The sequence below is a fragment of the Patella vulgata genome, chromosome 6 (assembly GCF_932274485.2).
Source record: "Patella vulgata chromosome 6, xgPatVulg1.2, whole genome shotgun sequence".
In the NCBI taxonomy this organism is placed as follows: domain Eukaryota; kingdom Metazoa; phylum Mollusca; class Gastropoda; family Patellidae; genus Patella; species Patella vulgata.
In genome coordinates this window covers 36869499-36887323 of record NC_065884.2, presented here as the reverse complement: position 1 = coordinate 36887323, position 17825 = coordinate 36869499, and the positions used below count along the sequence as shown (strand labels likewise).

The window sequence follows — 17825 nt, the reverse complement described above, 5'->3', positions numbered from 1 at the left end:
CGATAATTACTGCCAGAGTTATGGCCCTTGATCACTTCAAAAAATCTTGCGGATGCTCTAAAGGTCAAAGTTAATGTTCGATTGACTTTAAATTTATACACAGTGTTTAAGGTCATGAGACGAAGAAGCTTATTGATTTTCAGCGATTTCCGATAATTACTGCCAGAGTTATGGCCCTTGATCACTTTAAAAAATCTTGTGGACGCTCTAGAGGCTAAAGTTAATGTTCGATTGACTTTAAATTTATACACAGTGTTTAAGGTCATGAGACGACCTTGTTGACCGCCCGGACGATATAGCTGCTGTGGGCGTATGTTTCGTTGCCTGGCAACCTATCTTTATGTCCACATTGTACTTAAGAAAAAATACTCTGAATGTATATACAGTAGAACTTGCTCGGGCGTGCACTCCTAATCAGTGAACACTTGCTTTAACGAGCACCAAAAAATCCCCCCCGAGCGATTTTTAAGTAATTTAACCCCTTCTGAACACGCACCTGTTCAACGCGTGCAACGGGCGTCTATATTAGCCCCAGATCATGCTATTTCATCCATTAAGCGAGCACATCATAGTAAATCTCGGAGAATCATTTTCTCGCTTGAGCGAACAAGACTGAACTGTCACTAATCTTGACACAATTTACTCGCTTGGCTTGAACTAACTATCCCTAATTAACAAGTTTACTCACACCCCAAGCTGATAATTTTAACCATTAATCAATATTCTATTCATATCCAAGCCAATGATGATATATAAGAAAGAGTCTGAATTGATAAGACATTGTTTATCGATATGTCTAATATTACTACGCCTCGTAAAGTTCTTACACCTACTCAAAAAGTTTTGACACTTGAAGAAAGGCCTGTCATTGAGTCAACTGGCGTTGTTTCGAATCCCCGGTTGTACGTGACAAGGAGTAGGGTCGCCTGTCCAACCTCGTGGGTTTTCTCCGGGTCCTCCGGTTTCCTCCCACAGCTAAAGACCACTACGCACAAGCGAATTATTGAAAGAAAATTAAACCATATGTTAGTCCCGAAATGACCTAGTTTGTGTTGAGTGGACGTTAAACCCCATTTCTCTCTCTCTCTCTCTTGAAGAAAGGCAGAAATATTAGACGATTTTGAAAATAATTCATCACCTCACAAGAAGCGCACGAAAAGGTCGACAGGTAATGAAGACATTAAGGATTTGGTCTGGAATTTTTTCCAGGATTGTAGAACTCGCAATGCCCCTATAAATGGACCCTTATTACAGGCAAAAGCCTTAAAATTTGCTACAAATTAAAGCATCCAATGTATGGTTGAACGCCTTTTGTAAAAGAAATAATATTGTGTCGGGTACAATGAGTGGCGAGCGTGCAGATGTGGACGGTAAAGTGGCCGAAGAATGGAAGTCGAAGCTGCCTGCAATTTGTGGAAGTAAAAGAAATATTTGGGGGCCAGATATCCAGTATTACTAAACAAACATGTATACGTGACTACTTTGAATTCACAGCTAGATAAAAAAAGTACATGTATTGTTATTGTTATTATAACCGTGCAGGTTATAGTATAATTTAAATCTTGAATATTTAAGATAATGCATTATTTATTTTAAAAGTGAAACCCTTAAGATTGAATTTATTTAAACTCTCAGGACAATAACTATTCCATTCCTTTAAAACATTAATTATAGGTGTGCTATTGAAAGGTGACTAGCCAATGATGAAATGTTATGTAATGCTAATGACATGTTAAATTATTATAATCCCTTATTGTTTGTAAAACTTTTACAGACAGAAAGTAACTGTTAATATGGCCTGTCTGGTGAACATGCCAATCGTATGATTAATCTGTTAATTGTTTTATTTGTCCCCCGCCTTTCGAAGAAAGCAGGGGACTATTAAAATGGGTTCGTCTGTCTGTCTGTCTGTCACACTTTTTGGGACACAATAACTCTCCTTCTAATTGACCTAGAATGTTCAAACTTGGTGTAGGTGTTTATTAGGTCAATGCCTTGATGGAGTTCGATGATGAGCATTTTCGGCTTAGGGTAAGCAGAGATAAGCAATTTGATTGGTTGATGCTTTGGGACACGATAACTTTAGTTCTAATTAAGTGAGAGTGATGAAACTTGGTGTATAGTTTCATTACATCAATACCTTGACTAAGTTCGATGATGAGAATTTTCTGCTTAGGCTAACGAGCAATAAGCATTTTGATTGGTCAAACTCTTCTTCTAATTGAGGTAGAATGTTTAAACTTGATGTAGATGTTCGTCTTGACTGAGTTCAATGATTAACATATTGAGCTAAAGCTAAGCAGAGATAAGCAATTTCCTGCTTTGGGACAAGATAACTTTGATTCTATCTGATAGAGAGTGATGAAACTTAGTGTATAGTTGATAATCAGTTTGATTGCTTGATACTTTTGAAAAAAATAGATGTAAGATTAATTAATATGTGTCATCTATTTATTTGGGGATTTCGGCAGGGGACATCAGCCTCACTGTTGGCTTGTTTACCATTGTTTTATTTTTATATTGTACATTATTACATCAATGCTTATTTATGTCAACACTTGGCTAGAAGTAATTCCATATAAATATGTGATTGTACTTGATACCTCTGCGCAATCTTTGTTGACTTAACAAAGGCCATCGACCTTGTATGGGTGGATGGTCTTTTACACAAACTCCATAACGCGAAAATCAAAGGCCGAAAGTACAAATGGATTGAAGACTTTCTGAACGATAGGCATATCAGAGTACGCGTAGGTAATTGCTTAAGTGACAAATTCAAAATGGAAAACGGAACGCCGCAAGGATCCGTTATCAGCCCAATACTATTCAATATAATGATAAATGATCTCCCAAGCTACGGGGGGAAGGGCACAGAATCCGCACTATTTGCTGACGACAGCTCGTTCTGGAAAGCTTAAATAACATAGGTATAATCAAACAATCGCTTCAATATACCCTAAAACAAATCTCAAAGTGGGCAGACAACTGGGGTTTCAAAATTTCAGAAGGGAAAACAGTAGCAATAATGTTTCATCCGACTGACACTAACAGGAAAATAGACTTAAATCTTAGCGGCTCAAAAATAGAATTCAAATTTTTAGGAATGATATCTGACTCCAAACTTTCTTGGAAACCACTCAACTTAATGAAATACATCAGAGGAACGCAATGGGGCGCAAATAGAAGCACTCTTATGTTAATATACAGAGCACTCATCCGCTTGGTAATCGACTACGGATGTCTGGCTTATGCAAATGCAAGTGATACACAACTAAATAAATTGAACATAATACAAGGTAAAGCATTAAGACTAGTAACAAGAGCAGCAATAGGAACCAAAACAGTTGCCCTTTTACAAGAGATGGGAGAACTCCCGCTCGATCTCAGGCGAGAGGAACTGTCACTCAAGTACTGGGGTAAACTGCAAATGCTAAAAGAAAAATGTCCGACATATAAGTGCCTCCAACAATTCAAATGCATAGGCTATAGAAAAAATACGCGTCCCATGACATTCGGGCAAATGTCAAACGATGTCTTAAATAAGCACGGTTTAAAAGGAACAATCATAGAAACAAAAACTTATCCCGTCACTCCACCCTGGCAACTAAGCGATCTAATCATCAACACGCACCTAATTAACGTTACAAACAAACACGCTAATCCCATAGAGGCTAGAGCACTAGCATTAGAACTAATAGACACCAAATGGGCAGACTATCTCAAAATCTATACATATGGATCGAAAAATAATACACAGGGATTAACAGGGTACAGCATTTTCATACCCAAAGCAAAGCTAAACATCAGGAAAAGGATACCAGAACATTGTTCTGTGTACACCGCAGAACTGATGGCCATTAAAACTGCAATAGAATGGCTAGCCACGCAAACACACCAAAAAGCCGTTATCCTATCAGACTCCCTAAGTAGCATCAAATCCATCGAATCAGATTATTCCAAAAGCAGACAGGGCATAATCCACCAAATTAGGGATATCAATCAAACAATCAAGAATAACGGAAGAGAGGTAGTCCTTGCATGGATCCCCTCCCACATCAATATTTTCGGCAATGAACAAGCTGACAAGCTAGCCATCTTTTTGACATTTATATATGTATAACTACTTCTAGCTCGTTTCAATTTGTAGAACGCTGTGAACTCTCTAACATCTTAAGTTATCATCCGATCTGTAGTAAATACACATAGATTATAAAAATTAGTAAAACCTAGAAGCCTATTGAATTTCAACAATTTCTGTTAATTATTTCTCTAGAGTTATGGTCTTTGTTTCACTTTGTTGTCCCCCGCCTTTCGAAGAAAGCAGGGGACTATTAAAATGGGTTCGTCCGTCTGTCTGTCTGTCCGTCACACTTTTTGGGACACAATAACTCTCTTCCTAATTGAGCTAGAATGTTCAAACTTGGTGTATGTGTTTATTAGGTCAATGCCTTGATGGAGTTCGAAGATGAGCATTTTCCGCTTAGGGTAAGCAGAGATAAGCAATTTGATTGGTTGATGCTTTGGGACACGATAACTCTCTTCCTAATTGGGCTAGAATGTTCAAACTTGGTGTATGTGTTGATTAGGTCAATGCCTTGATGGAGTTCGAAGATGAGCATTTTCCGCTTAGGGTAAGCAGAGATAAGCAATTTGATTGGTTGATGCTTTGGGACACGATAACTTTTAATTGAGCTAGAATGTTCAAACTTGGTGTATGTGTTTATTAGGTCAATGCCTTGATGGAGTTCGAAGATGAGCATTTTCCGCTTAGGGTAAGCAGAGATAAGCAATTTGATTGGTTGATACTTTGGGGCACGATAACTCTCTTCCTAATTGAGCTAGAATGTTCAAACTTGGTGTATGTGTTGATTAGGTCAATGCCTTGATGGAGTTCGAAGATGAGCATTTTCCGCTTAGGGTAAGCAGAGATAAGCAATTTGATTGGTTGATGCTTTGGGACACGATAACTTTAGTTCTAATTAAGTGAGATTGATGAAACTTGGTGTATAGTTTCATGACAGTAATACCTTGACTAAGTTTGATAATGAGCATTTTCTGCTCAGGGTAAGCAGCAATTTGATTGGTTGATACTTTGGGGCACGATAACTCTCTTCCTAATTGAGCTAGAATGTTCAAACTTGGTGTATGTGTTGATTAGGTCAATGCCTTGATGGAGTTCGAAGATGAGCATTTTCCGCTTAGGGTAAGCAGAGATAAGCAATTTGATTGGTTGATGCTTTGGGACACGATAACTTTAGTTCTAATTAAGTGAGATTGATGAAACTTGGTGTATAGTTTCATTACAGTAATACCTTGACTAAGTTTGATAATGAGCATTTTCTGCTCAGGGTAAGCAGAGCGATACGCAATTTGATTGGTCGAGACTTTGGAAAACAATAACTCTCCTACTTTGATTGTTAGACTATAAGTAAAGATATACTGTTTGATTGTTCAATACTTTGTAAAAGATAATTTGTGATAAATTTATATGTGTCCTCTAATTATTTTCCTATTTCGGCGGGGGACATCAGCCTCACTGTTGGCTTGTTTAACCTTGTGAACGCTCTATCGACATAACGACTAAAGCTGTCATCCAATTTGTGTTAAATTCATATGCATTATTTAAAGTAGTAAAATGATAAAACTTATTGAATTTCAGCAATTTCCATTAATTACTTCTAGAGTTATGGCCCTTGTTTCACTTTGTTAAACCCCTGACGACAAAAGTTATGATCCGATCTATATTAGATCTATATGCATTATTTAGATTAGAAAAAAAAACCGAAGAAACCTATTGAATTTCAGCAGTTTCCTTTAATAACTTCTAGAGGTTATGGCCCTTGTTTCACTTTGTTGATGCTCCATCGACAAAATTTATCGCCCGATCTGTATGAAATGTATATGCATTATTTTAATCAGTAGAACGAAGACGCCTATTAAATTTCAACAATTTCCGAATATAACTTCTAAAGTTAAGGTCCTTATTTCACTTTGTTGAACCGTGTGAATGGTCTGACAACAAAATTTATCATCTGATCTATATTAGATTGATATCGGTGTCTCTAAATGCACCCATTACCTACAAAAGAATGAATATGCGACAACCCTTGTTGACAGCTCGGACAAGTTAGCTGCTGTCGGCGTATGTTTCATTGCCTGGCAACCTGTCCTTAAAATAAAGTAATTTTAAATATTACGTGATGATACTTGATAATTATTATTATTATTATTATCAGGGTCATGATGGTGATAATATGAGAGTTGAACCATTAGGTCATGATTTAAATGGTGCCACCTATTGGTATTTCTATGGTACCAGACTTTACCAAGAAGATCCTTCACCAAAAGATCCTAAAGAGAAAGAAAAATTGTAAGATCTTAGTCAGTTTTTATACGCCCACATTTTCATCTGGACGTATATTGTCGTCGCTCCTGTCCATCCGGAGGTCCACGATTATTTGTGGACAGTCTACAGGTCACAATTTTTATCCGATTTCAACGAAACTTGAAATATAGGTTTATCTCACTAAGATCTCTGTTCCTTTCGATATTGGCATGTATCGGACCGTAACTTCATGGATTATGACCCCTGATTGTACGAAAAATCGCATTTTTAGCTTGTGGACCCTATAGAGGTCATAATTTTTATCCGATTTAAAAAAACTGTTAGAATATGGCTGAGTTTGAATTTCGTGAAAATCGGACCAAAACTGACAGACAAAATGGCCGCCCATCGTTCTCAAATAGGATAAAAATATTGTTTGTATTTTCATGTGGACGTATATTGTCTCGCCCCCCCGTCCGTTCGTCCACAATTGTTTGTGAACACTCTACAGGTCACAATTTTTATCCGATTTCAATGAAACTTAAAATATAGGTTTATCACCCAAAGATCTCGGTTTCTTTCGATATTGGCATGTATCGGACTGTAACTTAATGGATTATGGCCCCTGATTGTACGAAAAATCACGTTTTTAGCTTGTGAACACTGTAGAGGTCACAATTTTTATCCGATTTGATTTAAACTTGAAATGTATGATTATAACCCACAGATTTCATCGGACCATAACTTCCTGAATTATGGCCCCCTGATTGTACGAAAAATAGTGTTTTTAGATTGTGGGCCCTATAGAGGTCATAATTTTCATCCGATTTAAAAAAACGTTTTAGTATAAAACCGTTACACCCTAAGGATGGTGGAGTTAGAATTTCGTGAAAATCGACTTAAACTGACAGACAAAATAGCCATCCTCCGTTCTCAAATAGTGTAAAAATATGGTATATCAATGTTGTGGACCCTCTAGAGGTCACAATTTTCTTCTGAATTTGATAAAACTTGAAACGTAAGTTTATAACCCAAAGATCTCGGTTCCTTTAAATATTCGCGCATATCGGACTGTAACTTCCTGAATTATGGCCCCTGATTGTACGAAAAATTGCGTTTTTAGCTTGTGGGCCCCATAGAGGTCACAATTTTAATCCGATTTAAAAAGACTTTTAAGTATATCACTGTTACTCCCTAAGGATGGTTGAGTTATAATTTCGTAAAAATCGGACTGAAACTGACAGACAAAATGGCCGCACTTTGTTCGCAAATACTGTCACAATATTCTTGAGGTCACAATTTTCATCTGATTTTGATGAAACTTGAAATACATGTTTATAACCCAGAGATCTTGGTCCCTTTCAATATTCACGCATATCGATCGTAACTTCCTGAATTATGGCCTCTGATTGTAAGCAAAATCGCTTTTTAGCTTGTGGTCCCTCTAGAGGTCACAATTATTATCCGATTTAAAAAAGACGTTCGAATATATATCACCATTACACCCGTTTTGAAGCATATCCTGATAATTTTTTTGCCTGATTTGGCCCTGTCAGTCTTCCACCGGTTTCCCAAAATGAGAAAGAACCTAGCCGGTCGTCATTTTCCTAGTAATGATGACATCATTTCAGTTGTGAACAACTTATTTTAGGGTGGCTAAAGAAAATTTCCAGGCCTTGCAACATCGTTGGCAGAAGTGTGTACACTTCGAAGGGACTATCGGTATGTAGTAAAAAAAAAAAAAATGGAAACCATTGAAAAATAGGTTTAGAAATGTTCAGCTAGCCCTCGTATACACAAAGTGTCAACTTCCTTTACAATATTTGAAGCTAGAAAAAATGCCTGCAATAGGCAGCTTTAGCTCTTGCATACAAGTGCAGTAGACGCTTACAGCTAGCTTCCGGATCCATTCACTTGATCTGTTATATACATTGTTGGTTAAGGTGTATTTTGTGTTATGTCCGTAGGTTTGTCTTGTGTTACTGTTTATGTGTGGTGCTGTTTATGTGTGGTGCACTTTTGATATTAAAACTGCTGTAATTAACATTTATTATTATGGACTAAATCAGTTCAGCTAAATATTGATGTTACATTTAGTGTAACTCAATGTTAGATGCATTAAGAAATTAACATAGTATAAATAATACTATCTTGATTTTCATAATTGTGTAAAAAAATGTAATTCTTATTAACACGACCACTCCTTCTTTTCCTTGTTGCAGACCTAGACATGTTAAACATTCCAAAAAGTCTAAGAGGAAGAAGAAAACAGAAAGAGAAGAGCGAGCAGAAAAAAGAAGATCTAAGAAGTAAGATTTGCAGGGTGATGAGATGGTTTTTATAAGCCCACATTTTCATGTGAACGTATATTGTCGTCGCCCCTGTCCGTCCACAATTTGTTTGTGGACACTCTACAGGTCATAACTTCATGGATTATGGCCCTTGATTGTACGAAAACCACGTACCACGATTTAAAAAACCGTTTTAGTATAAAACCGTTACACCCTAAGGATGGCTGAGTTCGAATTATTTGAAAATCGGCCCAAAACTGACAAACAAAATGGCCGCAGTTCCTTCTCAAATAGCGTAAAAATATGGTATATCAAGTTTGTGGACCCTATAGAGGTCCCATTTTTGATCCGATTTTGTTGAAACTTGAAATGTAAGTTTATAACCCAAAGATCTCGGTGCCTTTCAATATTCGCGCATATCGGACCGTAACTTCCTGAATTATGGCCCCTGATTGTACGAAAAATCTCAAATAGCGTAAAAATATGGTATATCAAGTTTGTGGACCCTATAGAGGTCACAATTTTTATCCGATTTTGTTGAAACTTGAAATGTAAGTTTATAACCCAAAGATCTCGGTGCCTTTCAATATTCGCGCATATCGGACCGTAACTTCCTGAATTATGGCCCCTGATTGTACGAAAAATCACGTTTTTAGCTTGTGGACCCTATGGAGGTCATAATTTTTATCCGATTTAAAAAATCGTATTTTTATATCACCGTTACACCCTAAGGACGCCTGAGTTCGCATTTCGTAGAAATCGGCCCAAAACTGACAGGCAAAATGGCCGCCCTTTGTTCTCAAATAGCGTAAAAATATGGTATGTCAAGGTTGTGGACCCTATAGAGGTCACAATTTTTATCCGATTTTGTTGAAATTATAAATGTAAGTTTATAACCCAAAGATCTCGTTTCATCTCGATGGTCGTGCATATTGAACCCTAACTTCCTGATTTATGGCCCCTGATTGTGCGAAAAACCATGTTTTTAGCTTGTGGACCCCATAGAGGTCACAATTTTTATCCGATTTTAGAAAACGTTTGAATATATCATCGTTACACCCTAAGGATGGTTGAGTTTGAATTTCGTAAATATTGTGTCAAAATATTGTGTATCTGGGTTGTGGACCCTTTGGAAGTCACAATTGTCATCTGATTTTCATGAAATTTGAAATGCATGTTTATAACCCAAATATCTTGGTTCCTTTCTATTTTCGTGCATATGAAATCGTAATAAAGGTTTGGTATGAATTTCGTGAAAATCGGACCAAAACTGCCGGACAAAATGCCGCCACTTGTACGCGAATGGTGTAAAAATATGGTATATCAAGGTTGTGGAGCCTGTAGAGGTCACAATTTATATATGATTTGGATGAAACTTTAAATATATGTTTTTATCATAAAGATCTTGGTTCCTTTTGATAATCATACATATCCGAACGTAACTTCCTGGATTATGGTCCCTGATTGGTCGAAAAATCGCATTTTTAGCTGTGTATTCTCTAGAGGTCACAATTTTTTTTCTGATTTTAAATCACCATTCCACCATAATGAAGGTTGAATTGAAATTTCGGGAAAATCGAAATGAAACTGCCCGACAACATGGCCTCTTTTTGTACGCAAATTGTGTATAAGTATGTTAAACAAAGGTTATGGACTCTGTAGAGGTCACAATTTTTATCCAATTTTGATGAAACGTAAAACATATCTTTCTATTCCAAAAATCTCAGTCCCTTTTGATATTTGCACATTTCAGACCATAACTTTCTGGATTATGACCTGATTGTGCAAAAAATCGTTATTGTTTTTAGCTTGTTCTCTATCCATCTCTTGCAAAATGTGGGCGTATCCTGTCTGGCAGCCGTTGGTTTAGCTCGTGGTCCCTCTAGTGGACACAAATATTTTCCAATTTAAAAAAACGTTTGATTATATCACCATTACACCGTAATGAAGGTTGAGTTTGTATTTTGTGAAAATCGGACCAAAATTGCCGGATAAATGGCCGCCGTTTGTACGCGAATGGTGTAAAAATATGATATATCAAGGTTGTTGACCCTTAGAGGTCTCAATTTTAATCCTATTTTGATGAAACTTGAAATGCATGTAAGTAACCACAAAATCTTGAATCCTTTCGATATTTGCGCATATCGAATCGTAACTTCCTGAATTATGGCCCGGTATTATACAAAAAATCACCTTTTTAAAAAAAGATCTTGGGTCCTTTCGATATTTGCTCATATCGGATCGTAAATTCCTGAATTATGGCTCCTGATTTTACGAAAAATCGCCTTTTTTAGCTTGTGGTCCCTCTGAAGGTCACAATTATTATCTGATTTAAAAAAACGTTTCATTATATCACCATTACACCGTAATAAAGGTTGAGTTTGGATTTCGGGAAAATCGGACCAAAACTGCCGGACAGAATGGCCGGACAAAATGGCCAGCGCATGTACGCAAATAGTGTAAAAATATGGTACTGCGTCTGTAATCTTGAAAACACAAGCGCAGGTTATAGCTCCTGCTAAAAATTCAGACAATTTCGACAGTTTTATCAAGAAAGTCGAGCTTGAAAAGTTAAATAAAATATTATTGATCCGAAAATCGTGAAGAGTCGTTTTGTTATGGTATCGAGACATTTGGGTTGAAGATTATTAGCTCGGTTGTCAAGTCTCTCCATGACGTTTGCATTCACGATATATACTATTCAAAAAAAGTAGGGGATATTTGATTTTTAAGTGTTATTAAAGTCACCTAATGAAACTGACGAAGAAACAAATGACAAAATGAAATGAAGTTCACATTCATCGATTTATTCCAAATGATTGTTAGACTAAGTAAGGCACAGACTGACCATTATAAGGGTAAAATGATACCCGGGGTCAAACAGCAAAGTTACCACAGCATCACAACCAAGTCAGTAACGGGTAAATCCTCCTCTGTTTGCCAAACAAGCATTGATCCGACGTGGCATACTCCTAATGAGACGTCTAAGGTCATTTTGGTCCAGATTGTCCCATTCCTGTTGCAACGCAGCAGCAAGTTCTTGGACATTGGCAGGACGTTGTTGACGTTGACGTAACCTCTGTCCAAGCATGTCCCAGACATGCTCGATGGGGGAGAGGTCGGGACTCAGTGCTGGCCAAGTTAATGTGGTGATGTTCTGTTGTTGGAGGTAACCTGTAACGATCCTGGCCCTGTGACATCTTGCGTTGTCATCCTGGAAGATGAAACGGCGGCCATGACGTCGTGCGAACGGCACAACATGGACTGCCAAGATGTTGTCCCGGTAGTACTGGCCTGTAACACGCCCTGCAACAACATGTAAAGCCGTTCTTCCAGCAACAGTGATGCCTCCCCACACCATAACAGAACCACCCCCAAATCGATCATGTCTGATGACGTTAACGTCTTGGAAGCGCTCGTTTCGACGACGCCACACCCTCCTACGTCTGTCCAAAAAATCAACAGTGAACCTTGACTCATCTGAAAACATCACATTGCTCCAGCGTCGATTATCCCAGTGTTGACGATCCCTACACCAACGACGTCTTGCCTGAATGTGATGATCTCTCAAACAAGGGATCACGCGAGGACGTCGGGCGCGAAGGTGACCCCTATGCAGTCGATTCCGAATCGTCTGGCCACTCACTCTCACACCAGTGTCTGTTTGAAGACGAGCGCTGATCTGATTTGCTGTGATGACACGATTTCTCAAGGCCAAGGTACGGATAAATCGATCCTGGGCTTGAGTTGTCGCCCTTGGTCGACCTGAGCGTGGTCTGTCCTGTACAGATTGTGTATCACGGTATCTGGACCATAGCCTGCTTATGACAGACTGAGAAACATTCATCGTCCGCGCCACAACCGCCTGTGTTGTGCCGATCTGTAGCATGCCAAGGGCACGTAACCTGCATTTTGGGTAAGCCGACGCATATCAAAATTTGTTTTCTGGTCACTAAAACAATTAAACTGATGTTTCCACCCTGGAATTCAATGCCACAATGACTGTAACATTCAAAGTCAGAGTCGTGCAAATCTTGGGTTGGACCCCCATGATGATCCCAAGCATCACCTGCATTCCATGCGGTAGCTATTGGTGCGTTTGGGCGTCACATGTAACTGGAAATGTTTCTTCTGTTGGGTTCTATAGTGACTTTTTTCGTAGTCATTTGCATATTTTAGTATTATGCCCCCAAAATCAAATATCCCCTACTTTTTTTGAATAGTATATTATTATTTATTAGTGATAGTATTACATTAGTAATAAATGATTTGATCGTTTTTAAATTAAATGCTTTCCGTGTTACGACGTTAGTTTTGTAAGAGTTTTTGATTGTGAAATTTGAATAAATATAACGTTATGAATTTTTGACGTGGTCATATAGAATGCGTCTGGATAATCAGGATATATATACATTCCTTTCCCGCCTTTGGCATTGAGCCAGAGATTTACTCGAACGTCCAAGGTAGTGTTTTCTTTTGTAAGCATAAGACCGGTAAATGAGCGTATTCGTCTGCTAGAATTTGGATACAATCAATAGAAATATTGACTAAAAAATGTCTCAACACCGAAATTGTGTACAACTACACACATTTAATAATTGGGATGTCAACTCTGTAATTGGTTCTAATACCAAAACGGATTCACAAGGCCGCCAATTTGTAATTAATATTTGGTGCAAAATTTGTGCCCGGCACCACGAAAAAGTTTCACATTCTCAGCATTTATGAGGCAAAACATTAACAGAGTTTGAGAAGTATGTTGTGGGGACAACTTTTATCAGTAAACATACTGTATTTAGAGATTTAAATTCAAAAACACACAAAGCTGCTATATATTTTGAGAAACTTCTAGGGACGGGAATCGATGAAACTGCAGACATCGCCGACCATGCTTCTAAATCTAGTTCTAGAAGTTCTACTAATAATACGACGGCTACAGCTCAAGGAACTCAACCGGTGATCGACAGTAAATTAAAACAATTGTCACACGACGCATATACAAAACTTATAACCACTGCATATAAAGTAGCTACAGACGATTTGCCTCTAAAATCATTCAAATCTTTTATTGAAATTCAGAAAAAACATGGGGTACAACTAATAGACGGTGTTCAGGATTCTAACAAAGCCAGGGAATTTATCATAGAAATAGCCATGTCAATGAGAAAGAAACTTTGTGAAGTTATAAATGAAACCAAATTTTTTACTGTTCTTTCGAATGGTTCGCAAGCAAGAAAAACTGGCCACGAAAAAGAACTCATAATGATCAAAACAGTGCGGGATGGGGTAGCAGAGAACTTTGTTGTCGGTTTGCAAAATGTCGGGGACTACGGGGACGCCACTTCAGAAAATTTAAAGACTCTCTTGGACGATACCTTTTTAGGTAAAACAAGTCTATGCTTAGATAAAAATCAGTATACACATAAACTGATTGCCGCAACTGCCGATGGGGTGGCTGTCAATACAGGTTGTTACAATGGTCTTTTGACTAGGCTTAAAAATGATGATCAAAGTGGCTGGTAATCATCCACTGTGTATGCCACAGAGTAGAGTTAACTATTAAAGACATCTTACAAAAAGAGAAAGAATTTGTTGCCATAGAGGATTTATTAGTTTCAATTTATTATCTCTTCAAAAGAAGTGGTAAATTTAAAAACCATTTTGAAAAAACTTCAGAAGCCCTTTGCGCCCAAATTTACAAATTTCCCAAAGTTACAAGTACAAGGTTCGTCAACCACCACCTGCGAAGTCTAAATGTTTTATTACACAATTGGATTGTTTTACTTTTAGCCATAGAAAATTCAATCCTGAACAAAAAATATGCTACAATAAATTCGAAGCTCCTTGGAATACGGAAAAAACTCACAAATTTCCGTTTTCTTAAAGTGTGTATAATATATCAGCTAATATTGGAAAAAGTGTCTGAGTTATCTCTGTATCTCCAAACATCTTCACTGAATGTTCTTGAGGCTCAGGACAGAATAAATAAACTTGTTAGCGAACTTAATAATTTAGAACTACCTGACAATTTACCTGCAGGTGACTTTCAAACAGAATTAGTAAATAATTGTTTTTATTTGAAAAAGAAATGTCTAAAAATGGGTTTTAATAAAAATCATGTAAAGGAATATGTTGAATTAGCATATACAGGGGGAATGAGAAATGTTTTGTTAAATAGTGATGAAAATATCAATGCAAAAATGAAGCCAATAATAATTAATCTTGCCATTTGTATTTATAGGGTCCACAAGCTAAAAACGTGATTTTTCGTACAATCAGGGGCCATAATTCAGGAAATTACGGTCCGATATGTGCGAATATCGAAAGGAACCGAGATCTTTGGGTTATAAACTTACATTTCAAGTTTCAACAAAATCGGATAAAAATTCTGACCTCTATAGGGTCCACAACCTTGATATATACCATATTTTTACCATATTGGGCCGAATTCAGTCGTCCTTAGGGTGTAACGGTGATATAATAATACGGGTTTTTAAATCGGATAAAAATTATGACGTCTATAGGGTCCACAAGCTAAAAACGCGATTTTTCGTACAATCAGGGGCCATAATTCAGGAAGTTATGGTCCGATATGCGCGAATATCGAAAGGAACCGAGATCTTTGGGTTATAAATTTACATTTCAAGTTTCAACAAAATCGGATAAAAATTGTGACCTCTATAGGGTCCACAAGCTAAAAACGTAATTTTTCGTAAAAACAGGGGCCATAATCCATGAAGTTTCGATCCAATACATGCCAATATCGAAAGCAGCCAAGATCTTTTGGAGATAAACCTATATTTCAAGTTTCGTCAAAATCGGATAAGAATTGTGACCTCTAGAGTGTCCACAAACAAATTGTAAACGTCCGGACGGACAGGGGCGATGGCATAATACGTCCACATGAAAATGTGGGCGTATAATTACGCGATATGTCAAGGAATGTGTCATACATAATCAACTCTCTAAAGCATCGGATGGTCGTGATTTTTAACGGATTTCTTATCAAAACTCACAACATTTATAGCTTCGCTCAGAATCATAGTAAGTGCAGGAGGACCGCACTACACGTAAAACAAAAATCTACAAGATAAACCTGCGAACAAGACAGAAAATAGACATTGCACCAAATAAACAAATATCAAATCAAGTGAATGGATCCGGGGGCCAGCCGTAACTGAAGTGTCAATATATTCCTTTATCATTATCTATTTTTAAACTATAGTATTTAAACTATCAGCTCTTTATCTTAATCTTTAGATAACAGTCACATATGTCATGTTATTGATTTAATAACTGTCTAAATGATCTTATATGATAGTAGTATTATTTTTATTGAAGGTTTCATTAGGAATTGCGCTACATACTCAAACGAAACTCGGTCCACAATGTCGATTGGTTATGGCGGTTTGCATTATTCAGTGGCTTAAAGTTTGCCTTGAGAACTGTTGGAAATTTTAAACTTGAGCTAAAACTGGCATGGTAATCAACTAATTTTCTATTCCGACAAAGATATTCAAAAGGCGGCGGAAGTACAAGAATTTCAGTTCTCAAGGCAAACTTTAAGCCATTGAATAATGCAAACCGCCATAACCAATCGACATTGTGGACCGAGTTTCGTTTGAGTATGTCTTGCAACCTCCTTCCACAATTCCATTACATGTCAGCACGGTAGCGGGTTAAAATTTGCATGTAGCTTATATCGATATCAAAAAAATACAACCTTCGGACGGAGGGCAATTAAATATTCAAGTTAGTGGGACAAACAACCGTGGTCTGGGATTCAGTAAATAACTCTTTGAAAAGAGTTATATTCTACTGGACCAAAAAACAACTACCAATACATTCAAGTAGGGTGAAACAAACCCAGCACCCCTTGTCCACTTAGGCTCGCCCAGATAACTAGGCCAAACATGGCTGTTTCCAGTTGTAAGATGTCAACAAACGTCGATTTTACAAAAGAGAAAGGCTATAAAACTTGACCTGAACTTAGTTCACACAAGAAAGAAAGCAATGGGGTGACCATTCGAGGTATTTCACGAAGTTTAAGCCATTTTAATTAAAATTTGAAGAAATGACGAGCAATTTTAGAGTCGTAGTATTACCTGAAACAAACAGTAGATCTGCCAGGCAGATATGAAAGCTTTCATATTCACGGTTACTTCCTGTTACATGTCATGGATTATATAAAGAATAGGTGTCATAACTCTATTGCTCGCGTTGGAAGAATGTGTTTTTTTCCCCCAATTTGTAATCTTTTTTAAACTTAACGTCACAGTCGCTATTTAATCTTTTGCAATATTTTTAACATATTTTGAAAGCCAATTTCTTATTGCTTTGTTTGATATTTTTTTTTTATGAACCTGATCATAATAATAATTTTATAATTTAAATGGGTTCTTCTGTCCGTCCGTCCGTCACACTTTTTGGGACACAATAACTCTACTTCTAATTGACCTAAAATGTTCAAACTTGGTGTAGGTGTTTATTAGGTCAATGCCTTGATGGAGTTCGAAGATGAGAATTTTCTGCTTGGGGTAAGCACAGATAAGCAATTTGATTGGTTGATGCTTTGGGACACGATCACTTTAGTTTTAATTAAGTGAGAGTAAGGACACTTGGTGTATAGTTTTATTACATCAATACCTTGACTAAGTTCAATAATGAACATTTTCTGCTGAAGGTAAGCAGAGCGATAAGCAAATTGATTGGTCGAGACTTTGGAACAAAATAACTCTCCATCTAATTGAGGTAGAATGTTCAAACTTGGTGTAGGTGTTTATTAGGCCACTGCCTTGATGGAGTTCGAAGATGAGCATTTTCTGCTTAGGGTAAGCAGAGATAAGCAATTTGATTGGTTGATGTTTTGGGACACGATAACTATAGTTCTAAGTGAGAGTGATGAAACTTGGTACTCGATAATGAACATTTTCTGCTCGTGGTAAGCAGAGCGATAAGCAATTTGATAAGCAATTTCATTAGGTGAATGCCTTGATGGAGTTTGATGATGAACATTGTATGCTTACGGTAAGCAGAGACAAGCAATCTAATTGGTTGATGCTTTGGGGCACGATAACTTTGGTTATAATGAAGTGAGAGCGATGAAACTCTGATTATAGATTCATTATATCATTACCTTGACTAAGTTCAGTGGTGAGAATTTTCTGCTTAAGCTAAGGAGCGATAAGCAATTTGATTGGTCAAGACTT

General features: G+C 37.3%; 1 protein-coding gene across 2 annotated transcripts in view; it reads left to right on the top strand.

Moving 5' to 3' along the window:
- LOC130013154 (bromodomain-containing protein DDB_G0280777-like) overlaps positions 1 to 17825 on the top strand; it is a 229994-nt gene that overhangs the window by 44212 nt on the left and 167957 nt on the right. For both annotated transcript variants that reach the window (XM_056101790.1, XM_056101791.1), the window contains exons 5-6: positions 6237 to 6370; positions 8548 to 8634. In XM_056101790.1, coding sequence (XP_055957765.1) covers positions 6237 to 6370; positions 8548 to 8634 — 221 coding nt within the window. The remainder of the gene's footprint in view (positions 1 to 6236; positions 6371 to 8547; positions 8635 to 17825) is intronic.